This window comes from Rutidosis leptorrhynchoides, chromosome 1 (genome assembly GCF_046630445.1).
Source record: "Rutidosis leptorrhynchoides isolate AG116_Rl617_1_P2 chromosome 1, CSIRO_AGI_Rlap_v1, whole genome shotgun sequence".
Lineage (NCBI taxonomy): Eukaryota > Viridiplantae > Streptophyta > Magnoliopsida > Asterales > Asteraceae > Rutidosis > Rutidosis leptorrhynchoides.
Window position 1 is genome coordinate 506,174,753 of NC_092333.1, and position 17,986 is coordinate 506,192,738.

The 17,986-nt window shown below is 34.7% G+C and overlaps 1 protein-coding gene across 1 annotated transcript; it reads right to left on the reverse strand.

Moving 5' to 3' along the window:
• Nucleotides 1–14,005: 14,005 nt before the first annotated feature.
• LOC139876136 (phosphoinositide phospholipase C 2-like) lies at nt 14,006–17,608 on the reverse strand. The gene is made up of 9 exons (XM_071863442.1): nt 17,342–17,608; nt 16,975–17,174; nt 16,551–16,686; nt 16,322–16,480; nt 15,358–15,608; nt 15,145–15,262; nt 14,943–15,077; nt 14,767–14,853; nt 14,006–14,413 (listed from the first exon to the last, which is right to left on the reverse strand). Exons 1-9 carry the CDS (start codon nt 17,606–17,608, stop codon nt 14,102–14,104), a joined length of 1,665 nt encoding a protein of 554 aa, XP_071719543.1. The 3' UTR covers nt 14,006–14,101.
• Nucleotides 17,609–17,986: the final 378 nt, after the last annotated feature.

A 17,986-nucleotide genomic window follows, 5' to 3' on the forward strand; every position in this document is an offset into this window, starting at 1 on the left:
AGTTTGACCTTTGTTGCAAACTTCATAGCGATTAATATGGAGGAAAACCTTGATATTCCTCTAATTTTAGGTCGCCCATTTTTAGCAACCACCGAGGCATTCATTGATGTAAGAGAAGGTAGAATGACACTTAGGGATGGTGACAAATCGGTCACCTTTGTGAACCGAAAGTTTAGATCTCCACCAACCAAAACTGTTAAACCAATAAAAACGCATAAGTGTGAGGAAGATGAAGAAACACTTAATGATGATCTGATCACAAAGAACCCCGTTGATGATACGAAATTAGATGAACCCGTTTTTAACAGTTCAACGAAAAAACTTTATAAACGGATTCACGATGCTAAGATTAAGGGAAACTTTAAGTTATATAACCGATTAGTATCCAATTTATCGCCAAAAGAAAAGGCAATGTTAGTTGAATTTGTGAAAGTTACGGAGGAAATCAACAAATGGATTGAAGCAAAAATCAGAGATATACAAGTTGTTGATGATCCAATTGACAATGAAGTTAATCACAATTTCAACACCATATCTAACTAAGTGTGGGGAGGTTCGAATCTTTTTAGGGTAATATGTATTTCTGTTAGAGTTAGATATTCTGTTTTCGTGTAGTTCTCGAGAATGGAATCCGAATGGTCTTTCCCTAGCAGACCCTAAAGAACTAGTCTTCTCCCCCCATTCTGAATTTTTATTTTTTTAGGTTTTACGAGATGAAGAATTCCTTTGATCTGAACCATGGTCTAATGCTACACTCTTTGATCACTAAACGTAATAATAACACACTCCCGAGTGACCTGGTATCAGTAATAAGAGCCAAATTGGACGAAATAAGAAAAGAACTCAGAAACGATCATAATAAGTTACATTTTGGTAAAGGAAAATCAAAATCCGCAGCGAAAAGAAGAGCACGACACCTTGAAAGATGTCACAAATGCAGAAAATGGTCACACGAAGGAAAATGCTCGACGAATCAGACATATTCCAATACCGAGTTCGTTACTTTATGCAGAGAAGGACCGTTCATATGTTTCGAAGAAAAATCGTTGAATGCTCAAGGTTATGCCTATGTAGCTATGGAAAACCAATTAGTCCCACTATCTTATGAGTGGGCTAAAGCAGGTCACTGAGAATTCTTTCTCACAGGTAAGTATGTACAGTTTTTATTTTTATTTTATTGCTTTTAACCTTTTGATAATAAACGCTAAATTGTTCGCTATAAAGTATTAAATTGATACTCAATAAAATTAGGTTTTGCGACCGAAATTATTGATATCATACAAAAATTTATTACATAACTGCGAAATTTACCGTTTATTCTTAAGGTATAAATATCTTTAATCAATCAACCCAAAATATTTTAGAAATTCGTCAGGAGTAAAACTAGGTAATATAGCCGAAATTACATTACCAAAAAAAGGGGCGTATATTTTTGATAATATTTGATTGATTAAAGTGGGATAAAAGACCAAAAAGATTTTTAATTTTTATTTTTACTTTGTTTTTAATTAATATATTAATATTAAATTATTATTGTAAACTTTTTAAATTAATATATTTAAGTTTGTAAATATTTGAAAAATTTATGTTTTTAATATAAGTTTGTATGTATAAAAACAAAATTATAATATAAATTTGGTGTGAATTTTTAAATTTTAATAATATGAATTTTTAATTTTATGCATTTTAAATTTAAGTTTGGTGTGAATTTAAAAACAAAAATTTACTTTATTTCACTAAGTTAAAAAAATTGATTTTTAAAATTCGTCGTGAGTTGAAAACTAGGTCATTGAACCGAAATTGCTCTACCCAAGGGAGGGACGAGAATTTTTATTATCATTATTTTTAATCTTATTGAATTAAAGTATGCCAAAAACATTTAAAAAAACTCAAAAATCTTTGCTTTTAAAACTGCGCTTAAAAAAAATGATGACAAATTTTAAAATTTTGTCGAGGGACGGACTAGGACGACGATCCGAAACGCCCTCATCCTAAAAAAAAAATTTAATTTTTAATATATATGTTTTATTAGTAAAGGTTTCATAAAAAAAAAAAAAATAGGGACCTCATGCGATCGCATGAGATTTACCCTGTAACCTCATGCGATCGCATGAGGCTGGAATTTAGGTCAGGAACAAAAGCTCCAGCGAGCTATGTTCTGTCTCCACTCCACACATACACAAACACACGAACACATACACACATATCACCCTAAAATCACCAATTTTTCACCAAAATCAACCAAATTTCTCGCTATAATCTGCTCTAAACATGAATTTGATAAGAAGTTTATCAAGAAGGGTAACAATTTCAACCCTAAACCTCTTTAAATTTGATTTTTAGTGTTCTTGAGCTATATTTTTCCTAATTTGATTTTGTTAATTTCTAGTATAATTAGAGTTAAATTGTTAGTATATTATGCATGTATAACCTAGATTGATGCTATTTAACATGATTTGAAACCAAAAACTTCAAAAATTTTAGGAATCTAGGGTTTGTGTTCTTGAGCAATTTGGGCCTTTTTGATATAAACAGGTTATGGCCGATTTTTGTCATGAATTAATGCTAAATTATGTAGTATAACATGTTTAGGTAGCTAAATGATCCAAACTTTGATCCTAAACATGATTTTTGAGAATCAAAGTGGACTTTTTAGGTATAAAATTCATGAACTTGATTAAACTGATGTAAATGCCATTTGAAACTTGTTTAATTACTAATAATGGTTGTTTTAACATGTTATTTGAGTTAAATGCTTATGAACTTTGTAAACATTTTCATATATGCTTATTTGAAAAAGTGTAGAATTGTAAAAATTGTGAAAATGTGTATAAGTTTAATTTTGATTTAACATGTTATTGTAATTGTTTCAATTTGTTATTTTGCTAACACTAATACATATTTGGATGCACAAATTTTGTGTTTAATGTGTTTTGCAGAGATTTACAGATACTGATGGTGCAACATCATCATCCAGGCAACCTGCTTCAGAACCTGAACCAGAAATGCAATATGAACCTGAACCGGAGCAACAACAGGAACCACACCAACAACCTGATGAACACGTACCTTATTATGATCCGCAACAATTTGTTGATGCCTTCATAGTATTTCCGATGCATCCGCCAGTAGAATACCCAACGATTCCTGAACACATGTTGCATCCTAATCTGAGATTCGATAGAAGCTGGATAGATTACCCAACATATCAAAGTAACAAATTCAAACTGATACCGAAAAATGTAGAAGTGCCGAGGGTAATCGATTGGGAGCTTTTGGAAAGGGTCCAACTTGCTAACTCAGTTAGACAGCATTTGATCCAAAGGTATGGCAGCTCTTCTTTTCACGATTGGGAACGTTTATTCACCATTCGTAGACCTGTATATAAGGAATGGTGCATTGAGCTTATGAGTACTATAGCGTTAAATGCAGATGTAGATATATTAGATGATAGAAGTTTTGTGACACCGCTGTTTTTTTTTATAATAAATACTTGGCGGAAGCATAATATTAATTAAATACGATATCGACATTTGTACAAACCGATGTCACGTGTCATGAAAACAATTTACATATTAACAGGAAGAGACGTAAATACATTCTGTTTTCAAAAGTACACGGTTCATATTCTAAAAGACCACATCAGAGTTAACCCTGTCAAACATAACATCATCATGCCCGTCTTCTCCCAAAAGCACTATCTACAAAAGTTAACAACCTGCAGGGAGGAGATGGAGGGGAATTAGCACGAAGCTAAGTGAGTACGACTAACTACAGACCATAGCATACATAAGTGTTATACTAATCATGTCACAATAGTCTGACACACAAACATCACCCAAGTGCCGTCTACAGAGACTCTGGCGGCTCGGCCAAACCATTAACCACCAGCTGATCGGACTGGGGCTTACCAGAAGTTCCTCCACCACCGTATGTATATACATAATCCACACACGATGGACTCGTCATTCTCATATATATACACCACGGCTGTCTAGGCTACCACAGAGGAACCCAACCCGCAGGTTGATCTCTCCTACCGAGGCTACCACACAATAGGGACGCACCGGGCTCCAGAAGACAAGCATCATCTAACATGCAGTCATCACAAGTACTAACTAACCACAACAATAAGTATATCTAACAAGCATGGCAATCATAATATAACACGCTTCTATATACTATATTCTCCAGTTAGTCCCACTCACCAAATACCAGCAAACGAGAAGGTGTTCAGCTATCTAATCACTGAACATTCTCTTTCTCCTTTTCTCCTAAGAAATACATATAGACGAGTTAGTTTATGTCCATAAACACCAAATAACACAATACAGAAAATTTTGTCAGAAAACTGTCCGCTAAAAATTTTTGCTTAACACTTATGCACTTTCAAAATTTACATCATAAACATCAAAATACAAACGGGCAGCATAACGGCTAAAAATCAACACTTAGGTAAAATATTCTGCCCTGGACACTCAGTCGGTCGACTGACTCTTACAGTCGGTCGACTGTCAACACAACCGGTAGACTGACCTTCCCAGTCGGTCGAATTATTTGGTATTTCCACAATCGGCCGAAAGTCAAACTCAATCGGTCGGTTCACTCGCCAGTTGGTCGGTCCACTACATCAGTCGGTCGACTGTCAACCGACAGTCGGCCGACTGTGTTCATCATCTGCAGATTCTGAACACAACCTACGAACTTCAAGCTAAATTCACCAAAACTGGATCTAGAGCTCGTTTTCGACACCAAAACTTACCACAACTCAATTAATACATGTCATAGACTATAAACCCACAAAGTTTGGACCATAACAACATCAAATCCATGGATTTTGACACAAAATCAAGCTTTTGAACAATTACACTTAAAAACACCATTTTAACACTAAATTGATCATGAAGGCTCATGATTCATACCTTAAAAGAATAAGTAGAGTGTAAAGAACGTGATTTCAAAACCAATTCGAGCTCAAGATCAACTATGGGGAATTAGGGTTTGGTAGTTGGAAGGGATGAGAGTACGGAGTGTGTTTGGGAGTTTTCTAGAAATGGGAAGAAGAACACACAGACTAGTCACTTAATTTAGGTTAATTTCCCACACTGTGTGACACACGAGTATTTATCATTTATTTGATATCTTTCGTACAACATTTGACAACCCAAACGAAGTCCAAATTAAATAAACAAACCTGTTCTGTGACCCTTGTCACAAACTGGTCCTAACCACATCATTATTTAATAATAAATATTAAATAAAAATAAAATCATATCATAACGCAATACAAACTTAAGGGCAAAATAGTAATCTTACAACTAGGCCCGATAGAGGATGTTACAAGTTTTCTTAGATTTATACTTGGCCGTAGGATGTACAGGATGTCCAATGTGGACATGGTCAGGGCTTTGCAGATATATACTCCTAGTGAATTACTACTACCCGATTGTATGAATTTGATTTATCGTGGTGAAAGGGTAGATAGGAATTTTGACGCGAACGCCGTCTGGAGGCGTATGTCAGATTATAATGTTTTTACGCTGGGAGGAAAACACTCCTACTTACATATTAACAAAGCCGAGTTTCGTATAATTCATAGATTTTTGGCTAACTCGATTACACAGAGAGGTCACAATAAGGAGAAAATGACCTTACATGATTTATTTTACCTAAAGTGTATTCGAGACCCAAGAGACTTTGTTAATATCCCTTACTGTGTTGGTTTTTATTTGTCTAAGATGGTGGAAGGAATACAGGAAGGGGGGATAATAGGAGGATGTATTTTTGTTACTCTCATTAGAGAGTATTTGGGTGTAAATAGGGACCAAGGGGGTCCACTTTTGGAATATAGGGAACAGGTTGAGCCTTTAGGATTGAAGGTCTATCAGGGTGCTAAGGTATTAAAGAGCAGACGAAATCAGGCAGTACCCTATGAAGGTCATCATCCACAGGTAGAGAGAGGATCAGATGAGGAAATGGAGGAAGCGGATGACATTAGGGATGTCATTAGGGAGGCTATGACTGACGTCTACCAGTGTGTAGATGAGGTGGAAATGACAAACGAGTATAGATTTGGTCGGATAGAGCAGTGGCAAGCCCAGAATGATTACGAGCATTCCAGGCAATGACAGCATGATAGATGGGACTATCATCAGCGTCAGATCATGAGCCGGCTGTCACCTCAGGATCACTACGTACCGACCCGACCTGCTTACTATCCTCCACACCAGCCCGAGATGAGACCACCATAAACTCTCTACGACCCTAACCAGGCCTATCAGTACACTTATCACCAACCATGGAACCCGGACGACGACATGAGCTGGAACCCCTATCCAGATTGATATAGTTCCTGTTGGTGATTTCTATGATTTTTATCTTTTTATTATTTCTATTTATTTATGCTTAAACACATTATATTTTGATACTTTTATGTAAGTTTAATATTTCTATTATGTTGTACTAATATTTCATATTTGATTTGAAAGTGGGATTTAAAGTCCCATTTCAAATTACCATGCATGTTTATATTTGTATGTATGTATATTTTCAATTGTACATAACAGAGTAAAACATCGCATTTTCAAAGACTGGCATTAAGTTCAGCAAAAGCTACTAATTTTGACGACAAAACGAAAAACAAATGTGATGTAACAACAAGACGGAATGAACAAATGATGTGCACCATTTATCATTCAACAAACAAACGCCAATATGTTTGAAAACTTTGGTAAAATTTAATCATTTTTCTACGCTAATCACCCTCAATAATTTAAATTGTTACTGATTTCTTGCAAATGAGGACATTGCAAGATCTTAATTGTGGGAGGGGGTTAAATTCTTTCGGATTTTTAAAATTTTTAACTTATACACTTGGTTACCATTAAAAATACTAGTAATGCAGTAGTTGTATTAGAATCTAGTGCTCTCTGATAATAAAGAACAGCCCTAGTCTTATATACTGACTACCAATTCTAGTAAATTTTTCAAAATTTTCAATTAAATGAACTCAAAATCATGTTTATATATATATTTATGAACGATAAAACTAGGTGTTAACACCGAAATTATTGTTACCTCGGAAAAGACATAAATTGAGAAACAACCCAAAATGTTAGAATTCATTTAAAATGGAATAGAGGACAATAAAAAGGCAAAGAAAGGAAAATAAAAGCCAAGTGTGGTAAAAATTTACCAAGTTATTTAAAATATATATCACATATTTTTGTACAAAAAATTGAAGATACTTTTGTTTTGGACAAAATTAAACGTTTTACCCGGTAAATTGTAATATATTTGAAAGAAAGATGGATCTACACGATGAATCAATTCCATCATTAAAAGGAAGTAAAGTCTTCCGAAAAAGACACGCGCTTCTTGATTTAGGTCAGGAAGTTGTTGTCCAGACCAGTTGTAGAGTCTACGAAAAACCTTGAAAAGTTTTCTCGAAAATTAGCTGGAAATCCAAGGACCTCAGCATCAAACAGGGTCGCCAAGTGGTCAGACTTATCCTAACCATGAGAGGATCTGTCTAGTAAAATGGGGAGGACGCCGTGCAAATTAGCTTGATAAGACTAATGAATCATACCCCCAGAAAAGGATAATCTCCTTAAAGATTAAAAATCAGCTTTTAAGACTGATATTACTCAATCCTTGAGATTGAATTTTAAAGATTGAGAATTCAAACTCATGGAATTCGATGATATCTAAACTCGAGCTTGAACGAGAAAATATTTTGATCAAAATTACAAACCGATTTGTTTTCTGAAAAACCCATTTTTAATGCGTTCATTACCATTGAACGTAAAATCCTAGGAATTCACCTGGAATTCATTAGGTCACCTGAACCAAATCGAGTGTCAACCGTAAGAACGGTGGTTGCATAGCATGGTCAAAGACAGGACCTTGTGCCAGACCGAAAAACCATAGGGTGAGCTTTACTATTGCTCCTACCAAGGATAGTAATTGCATCCGACACGTTATAAACCATAATTAAAAGCATGTCAGGGGACATTGCCTTAACAGTTGCTTGTTCAACGCTTTCCTTTACAACCGGACGGTAGTTTACCGAAAGGTAATATACGGAGCAAGTATACTGGACGTGTTGCTTTCCTAATACAAGGTTAGCAAGTGGGTGATACAAAACCGCAAGTTTTGAGCTAAAATTTTCAAATCTGAAACCCGCCAAACCCACAAAAACAATTTGCAAACATCGGTGAAGGGTTATTCCGAAAAACTTATCTAGGGTAAAAGCTAGACTGAATTTTCAAAAGATCAAATGTTTTCATAAAGATCCAATTTCCTTAAGGATCTAAATTTTCATAGTCATGTGGGACTGTAAACCACAACATTACTATCATTGTTTATACCGCCTATAGAAATCACTGATGTACAAAGTGTGAAGAATAAAGAAGTGATTCTAGTATTTTTATTTCAAGACTATATTGCTTGAGGACAAGCAACGCTCAAGTGTGGGAATATTTGATAATGCTAAAAACGAACATATATTTCATAGCATTATCCCTCAAGAAAGACAAGCTTTTAGTTGCAATTGTTCTATTTACAATTGATATTCGTTTAAATAATAAAAGGTGAAGACAAAAGGCAGATTCGACAAATTGAAGACGCAAACGACCAAAAAGCTCAAAAGTACAAAGTACAATCAAAGTGGTTCAAATTATTGATGAGAAACGTCTCGAAATTACAAAAGTACAAGTTGCAAAACGCAAAATACAAGATATTAAATTGTACGCAAGGACGTTCGAAAATCCGGAATCGGGACCAGAGTCAACTCTCAACGCTCGACGCAACGGACTAAAAATTACGAGTCAACTATGCACATAAATATAATATAATATTTAAATAATTCTTAAAATTATTTATATATTATATATATTTATATAAACCGTCGGAAGAATGCAAACAAACTCTTGTGAGCTGGAAAAAGAGGCCATGCGATCGTATGGCCTGGAGGCTATAACTCCATGCGATCGCATGGTGAACAGTGACAGGTCAGGTCCTATAAAGTTCGCGAGTTTTGGACGAATTTTGACAACATCTTTTCCATCTATCTCTCACTCAACGTATATATATATATATATATATATATATATATATATATATATATATATATATATATATATATATATATATATATATTATAGTTTAATTTTAATTTTAATTTTAAATTCTAATAATAAAGGTATGTTAGCGAATGTTGTAAGGGTGTAAGTCGAAATTCTGTCCGTGTAACGCTACGCTATTATTAATCATTGTAAGTTATGTTCAACCTTTTTAAATTAATGTCTCGTAGCTAAGTTATTATTATGCTTATTTAATGCCAAAGTAATCGTGATGTTGGGCTAAATATTAAAATTGGGTAATTGGGCTTTGTACCATAATTGGGGTTTGGATAAAAGAACGACACTTATAGAAATTAGACTATGGGCTATTAATGGGTTTTATATTAACTAGATGATACCTCGTTAATTTAATATATAGACTTATAATTTGACGTATTTATATATAACCACATACGCTTGACTGGGTACGGTGGGCGGGATATCTATAAATACCAATAATTGTTCATTTTACCGGACACGGAACTGGATTAATAGTTAATAGACTTGTTGAAACAGGGGTGGATTACATTCAAGGGTAATTGGTGTAATTGTTAACAAAGTAGTAAAACCTTGGACTACACGCAGTCGATAACCTGGTGTATTCATTAAACAAAGTATTAAGACCTTGTTACAATTCGAATCCCCAATTAGTTAGAATATTTGACTTCGGGAATAAGAATAATTTGACGAAGACTTTCGCACTTTATGATTATGACTGATGGACTATTATGGACAAATCCGTATGGACATATCGAATAATCCAGGACAAAGGACAATTAACCCATGGTAATAAAACTAAAATCAACACGTCAAACATCATGATTACGGAAGTTTAAATAAGCATAATTTATATATTTCATATTTAATTGCACTTTTAATTATCGCACTTTAATTTATTGTTATTTTAATTATCGTACTTTTTAATTATCGCAACTTTATATATTGTCATTTACTTTACGCACTTTTATTTATCGCAATTTCATTATTATCTTTTACTTTACGCTTTAAATTAAGTTTTTTTTTTTTTTTACATTAGGTTTTAACTGCGACTAAAGTTTTTGTTCATGCATATTTTTTCCAAGGGAAAACCTACACACGAACAGCAATGCGAAAGGGTTTTTTTTAGGCATCAACGTCGTTGATCTCCAGTCCAGTTACCGTGAATAACCCGTACCCGAGATGATGATCTCGGGAGGGTGGCCAACGAATTGCCCGCCGGTCGATAGTCGGACCCTATCGACGGCAAAGGGAGAAAAAACCCTACAAGACCCGTAGGTAAAAACCCTAGAGTTGCGATCGTGAAGACGATCGTGGAGAAGATCCGGCGATAACTGCCGTGTGCGTTGCGGACTTGCGGTGGCGGCGTTGCGGTGTGATCGAATGATCGTATGAGGTGGTGCTTTCATTGAGAGAGTAAGAGTTGTATGCGATTGGGAGATTGTGAACTTGATGTAGGTTTTGCCCCATATTTATAGATGGGAATTAGGGTTAATTGACTTGGGGCCCAAGTTAATTGTGTAGACCCTAATTGGGCTAAACCCTACGTCATCAAGTCCCCCAAGTTCGGTATGATATTTTTGTCAAGTATCGTATCGAACTTCTCATTATGCTGCGGAAAATAAGTTCACATGAGCTTGCGCAAACAACTGTGCGTAAACCAGCGAACAGATGCGCAAAGAACCGCATGCAGAGTGCGCAGGGAAACCACGTGAACTACCATGCGTAAAACCGCATGAAAATTGCGTCTAAAGTCGCGGACAACTGTGCGCAAAGTGTGCGTAACCTGGACAAAAGCGCGTGGACAGTTGCGCAAGCGCGCGAACATCTGTGCTAAATATTCATGTACTTAAACCGCATATAACGAATTAAAAGCTCAATAAGAAAAGACAAACCTTCTCAAACCGAACGATAGACGGTAGAAACACGAGACATAATGCATCGTGTCCCACGGATGGCGCCAAATGTTCATGCATATTTTTTCCAAGGGAAAACCTACACACGAACAGCAATGCGAAAGGGTTTTTTTTAGGCGTCAACGTCGTTGATCTCTGGTCCGGTTACCGTGAATAACCCGTACCCGAGATGATGATCTCGGGAGGGTGGCCAACGAATTGCCCGCCGGTCGATAGTCGGACCCTATCGACGGCAAAGGGAGAAAAAACCCTACAAGACCCGTAGGTAAAAACCCTAGAGTTGCGATCGTGAAGACGATCGTGGAGAAGATCCGGCGATAACTGCCGTGTGCGTTGCGGACTTGCGGCGGCGGCGTTGCGGTGTGATCGAATGATCGTATGAGATGGTGCTTTCATTGAGAGAGTAAGAGTTGTATGCGATTGGGAGATTGTGAACTTGATGTAGGTTTTGCCCCATATTTATATATGGGAATTAGGGTTAATTGACTTGGGGCCCAAGTTAATTGTGTAGACCCTAATTGGGCTAAACCCTACGTCATCAGTTTTAAAATCGACAAACCGGTCATTAAACGGTAAAAATATATGAGATCCCGTCTATTAACTTAGTGATGTTCATATAAAATTTGAGTGTATTTTGAAAAAAAAAAAAATTCACACCCAAATCTTATAAATTACATGTGCCCTTAAGGATATGTTTGGCAAAATTAACTTGTAGCTTTTAGCTGGTAGCTGGTAAAATTTAACTGATAGCTGGTAACTTTTAGCTTTTTAAATATATTTTAGTAATTATCAGAGTAGTTGAATATGTTAAATAGAGACTAATTAACAAAAAGCTAGAAGCTAAAAGTTAAACGATATTTCAAGTAGCTTTTAACTATTTCTTCTGTCTAAAAGCTTTAAGTTCCTCTAATAAAACATATTTTTTTTAAATAGGAGTTTTTTTCATAAAAATTAAAAGATAAAAGTTTCAAATAGCTCTAATAAGCTCGTCGTCAAACATAGCCAAGTATAACGTGATACGGAGTAAAATTTTGAAAAGTGATTGAGGTATAAACTTTCATGATAACAATATTTATTAAAGTGATTGTTTCCTTAAATAATTTAAAATTCAATTAATAAACATGAAACTTTAATTTTCCTTAGTTTTTAAATAAAAAATTTAACCTTCTTCTTGACATTTTTTTTTTTTATCAAAATAAGGATAACATAAAAATAATGCTTCTTAACATGTATGTTACTCCTTAACAAAAATTCATTTATCAAATACGGAGTAATTTACTGTAGAAAAACGGGTTGCAATCCCTTAATCTTCGCTATGTACAGCACATACATTTATCACTTTTATCATCCGAAACAACTTGAAAGTATTTTGTACGATAAACATGAGGAATATTTACCAGTTTAATAAACATTCAAACGCGCGTGGGGAAAAAAAAAAAAAAAACATTCAAACGCGCGTGGGAAGCACGTGGCAGTCTGTTTTGTTAGGTGACCGTACAAACATTCTTCCAACATTCAAATACATATCCCGCCACCAACCCCTTTCCCCTGTTCTCACCACTTTATCGTTTTCTCATTTCAAACCTAAAATCTCAATCCCAATTCATTATCCTTTTCATCTTTTCTTTATATCACTTCACAAATTTCAAATCTTTTTTTTTTTAACATAAACTCTTACTTCAACATATTCCCAACCTTTCACCATGAAATTTCTTCATTCACCTTCTTCATCATCTTCTTCTTCAACATCTGAAACCCATCGTTGTAGTTACGCCACAATTGGGTGTATCCTGACACTTTTACGCCGAGTGTTGGGTTTGCACAGCCTTCCTACACTCCCTCTTGATCAAAATGTTCATAAAAGTAATGAATTTGGTGATGAGATTAATTGTGATGATAATGATAATAAGCTCAAGGGTAATCCTGGAATTGTGGCTAAACTTATGGGGTTAGATTCTATGCCAGCTGATGAATTGAAGTTGGAGAAAAAGGGTGGTTGTGTTCATAAAGCACCAAGCTTTGTGGAGCTCGAAAACGACAAATTTATTATACTTAGCTTTGAAGGAGGTGGTAAAGATAAGGAATTGAGTTTGAATTATTCGAAGAGTATGATTAAATTGAAGGAGAAAACAAAGAATGATAAGAATCGCGAAATTATCGTTTGTGAAGGTCAAGAGCAAGATGTTGAGGTTTGTAAATTGTTCGATTTGAAGTCGGATTTCAATAAGATTTTAAGGAAATTGTCTGATGCAGAGTCCGATTCGGAAAATTCAAGCCCTGTTTCTGTTCTTGAATTTCCAGATCATCAAGAAGCTTCTTCACATTCAGGTCTGATTTAAAAAAAAAAAAAATTATTTCTTTTTTACTTGTATGATTTATGATTTATAGTCTTGGTGATGTTTAATGATATGGGTATGAAACTTTTTACAGTAAAAGAATGTTCGAAGTCGCAAAATTCAAATTCTAGAAGGAGACAGAGAGAGAATCTTGACAAGAATGCGGAATCTTCATCTTCATCTACAAGAATTAGCTGCAATTCAGTTGATGATGATGATGATGTTGAATTAAGCGATAACAGTAAGAGTTATGTTAGAACGAAAAAAAATGGTTTAGGAAATTATAAAGAAATTTGGGATGAAATTTGCAAAATTGCAGAAAAAGATGTGTTGGATTCAAGTAAATTGCAAAGAGAAAAATGGAAAGGTGAAGATTTTGAAGAGATTGGTATGAGTTTGGTGTTGCAAATTCTTGATCAACTAATTCTTGAATTATTTACCATCACATGATAACAATTTTAATTCTTGATCAACTAATTCTTGAATTATTTACCATCACATGATAACTTTTTACTGCATTCAAAAGTGAGTAAAGTTCTAACATTCTCTTGTTGATGCATCTTTAAATATTATTAACCATATCAGATTTGAATTACCAAACTCTAAATTACATGACTTTTAAGTACTACTACAACATTGTAATGAAAGTATATACTATAATGTACAATAATATATATCCAAATACCACAATTCTATATGTAATATTTGGTTTTAACAAGTGGCAAATAAACTAAGAGTTGGGAATTATGAAGTCGAAACGCATGAGAAGCTTTATAAACTTGTACATTTCGCCTTTTTTGTTGTACAATGGGACACATCTAATGCCGGTTCTCAACTCAGAAACGGGTAGGCAAGTTTGGCCTCCAAACTCATTTTTCTTAGTATTGTCCTTATCTTTAACCTTGATCCTTAACAATGCAAGTTCCGGGACTCTTATAGGAAACTCAAACTCCTGGTCCCAAACAGGCCACCAATCATCCTCAATCCACTTAGTTTTATACATTCTCTGAGTTTTATCATCCTTGTATCCCGCTATTCCCACCTACAATTATAGAATAGCATTTCTAACAAGACAAATTACGCAGGTAGTCCTTGTGGTTTACCTAAATTTTCACGCGTAGTCCTGGATCTTTTTTTTTTTGCATTGGTAGCCCTTTGAATTGAAATTTACGTGAATAGTCCTTGGAATTGGTAGTCCATTGAAAGGATGACCGGAATTATTTAACGGTCGTCAGGCGGAGGGACGAACCACACAAAATATTACAATTCAAAGTACTCCGTACTACTAATACAAAAAAAGTTTAGAGACTACACGTGAAAATTTAAGTAAACCAGAGGGACTATATGCATAATTTAGTCTTCCAATAACTGCGTATAGAAGAACATTTTACTCACTTTTGCATAGAAGTCGGGTGGGGAACAGTAATCGAAATGAGCATGATGAAACTCCTTATGCCATCCTTCTCCCATGTACACTTTAACCTGTTGACGACACAAACACAATTGAGATAATAAATATATTGTCAACCTGAATTCGTTTTAGTTGAAGAGATTAAAGATTTCTAATCAACCTTTAAAATTTTCGAAACTTTATTAGGACTAAATGACACATCACCCTGACATAAAAACTTCGGTTTCTTAACATAACCACGACCTTTGTTTGCTCTGAATAGTCCTTGCATTAACCAAAGGTTCTTTTCATATCCCTGCAAGTGTTTAAAAGAACTTGTTTTCTTAACTGTTGAATAAGCATGAGAAAATTTATTTACTTACTTGCATATTGAATGCAACCATTTGTGCTCCATGGTTCCAACCATCAAATGGGTTGTAATTAGACGAATTAACACGCGTTCCCTTAGGGTACACCCTCAATATATTCCTCTGTGTGAATCTGGGGTGATGATCAGGTATAAGATATCAATCAACTCTAAGGATTCGAATATCAACCTTAAATGGCTTCAAGATCGAAACTTGTTATCCATGTACCTCACAATTTGTTCTCCATGTTCTACGCAAGCTTCTAAAAGTTCTTGTTCACTTAAACTGAGACGTGTGACTTTATTGGGGTCCACATGCAGAGATTCACGAACATCTCCTTTATTTTTCGCAGCATGAATAGAAATCAAATCCTTGTACTTGGGGACTTCACCTTGCTCATCTTTCTCCTCGTTCTTACTGTCTTCATCTGAACCATTTTTAGTTTCTAAGCAACCGGAAACTGTGGAAAACACTATATTCTGCTGCAAAATAAGACAGACCAATCAAGCCAACTGTATAAAAATAGTCAATGTTGTAAAAGTCAGCCGAGTCAGCCGACACGTTGGTTTAGGGACTAGCCCGTCCAGACTCTTCCAAAAACGCCTTAAAGTCTGTCAAGGCTTAAAACTCGGGTCAAAGTAAGTCAAATTGGGGCGAGTCGGCCGAGTCGGTTCTGGGTCAGTCAAATTCAAACTTAGGTAAAAAAAAAAAAAGGTGCTACTCCCTCCCAAATCTATTGTCCCTAGACAAAAAGCACATAGTTTAAGAAAATATGACTGACGCGTGTACTTTTTTGTTAATTGTCCAATCTTACCCTTACTTTTTATTCATCCTTTTGTCCTACATGTATAAAGTAGGGGCATAAAAGAACTTCATCACATTATTCTTTTCCATTTATAGAAATGGACAATTAATTTGAGACATCCCAAAAAGGAATACTGGACTATAAAATTGGAATAGGTAGTATGTTTTTTTTTTTTTAAATTAGATTTTCTGCCATAGATCTCTATTTGAAATATTTATGTTTTATGTTTGATATATATTTATGTGTATAAATACGGAATATATGTTTAATTTGTTTATTACTGAAAGTCAACGTTGGTCAACGTTAGACTCGCCCCCGATTCGACCGACTCTTCCCTCCAAGGTCCCGCCAAACCTTAAAAATAGTAATAGCTAAAAATCAAAATACATTAGTAGTTCTCTTATCATTCACACTCTCTGCTTCCAACGACTCGTTTGGTGGTTTTGTAGAAATTAGGATCATTTTCTTTAAATTTGCAGGCGAAAGGAGCTCGGTAAAATCGTTTGTTGTTTGATACAGCATATCCCCAAATATCCGTTTAACCATCTACAAAAAGACTATGTTTTCAGTAACGGTTTGGTCATTTAGAAACATAAAAACAAAAAACGTTACACACACGAGCCACTTCGTCCCGCAGTTTTTTGTTGAGATGATCCTCAAAAGTGATAACGACTGGATATTCGGAAGCATGAAATGCATAATCCTTGATAACTTTCAAACATTTCCTCAGCTTTACAGATGATGTCAGAGTCCTTTGAATGATAAAAGAAACAAAATTACTAGGCATAGTAAGACAATATTTCAAAGATGACTTGCAAATAAAATTAACAACCCTTAAAGGGTACAAATTGGGTAACATGTATAAAAAGTTAAATTTTGTTCAACCGGTAACAAATATTTTCATAAAGTTTTTGATTTCTTAAATTACTTTCTTTATCGAACAACCATTAAAGTTCAAACAAAACTTCTTCATAAGTAATGGGTCAAGATTTGTCAACTCCTATTGAAGGTCATATAGAAGAAAATAATAGACTGAATACCTTCCATGGCAAACATTAATATCAGTATTAGTCGAATTTGGCCATAGATCGAGTTCAATGCCTCTTACACCTTTCTGTAGGGCCCTTATAATAGGTTTAACACTGCTCTCACTCGTAAACTGGTTACCCGCTAAGTAAGTATTGTGGCTGGTATACATATAATAATGAGAAATTGGAGATTCCATGTCATCAACAACCGCCTGAACAAAAAAAATTAAAAAAAATAAAAAAAAAAAAAAAAAAAAAAATAATCAACAATTTAGTGATAAATAATTAAGCAAAGACTAACAATAACGGGATCAAGGTTTTAACACTAAAAGTATAGTGTAATACTAACAATTAATAAAAGTTATTAAAAGAATATTACACTTAAAGGATGATTGAGGTCACTAAATAGAAACTGCAAAAGATGCAATCCTTTCTGTTGATTGTGAGGCTTTGCGTTTTCGAATATGGAATTCGCATCTGCATCAGGTTGTCCTTGGACTTGTATTAGGAAATTACGAAGATTGTTAACGTTCATTATACCATTATTTGAGTAATTCTGAAGCACTTGTTTAATATCTTGTGGAAGTTCATCTTTTTTTCCCCTGAATTGTCTCATGAAACAACCAAACACTTCAAAAGATTGCATTATCTACAAAACTGATAACAAAGAACACAAAAAGTATTACTGATCCAATTTATGGCTATAGGTAGGATACAAGCAAACATGAATGAATCTAGTTGTGGAATACAAAAGATATGAAAGATATTGCCTCCACCAATAAAATAGAATGCGTATCAAATAGGTACAAAACTTTATATATTCTAACTTCATAAAATATTGCCCATTTTGTAAGTGAGAATTGATCCTATTTTTGCCAGCTAATATACTAGATTCTGTTCTTTTGCTTCTATATCTATCCTAGGAAGTATTCTGCATACACATGAAACACATGTAAGAAGAATATAAGACAGAAAAGATGGATATAAATAAATAGGTATAAACCATATTGATAAAAAAGGTATA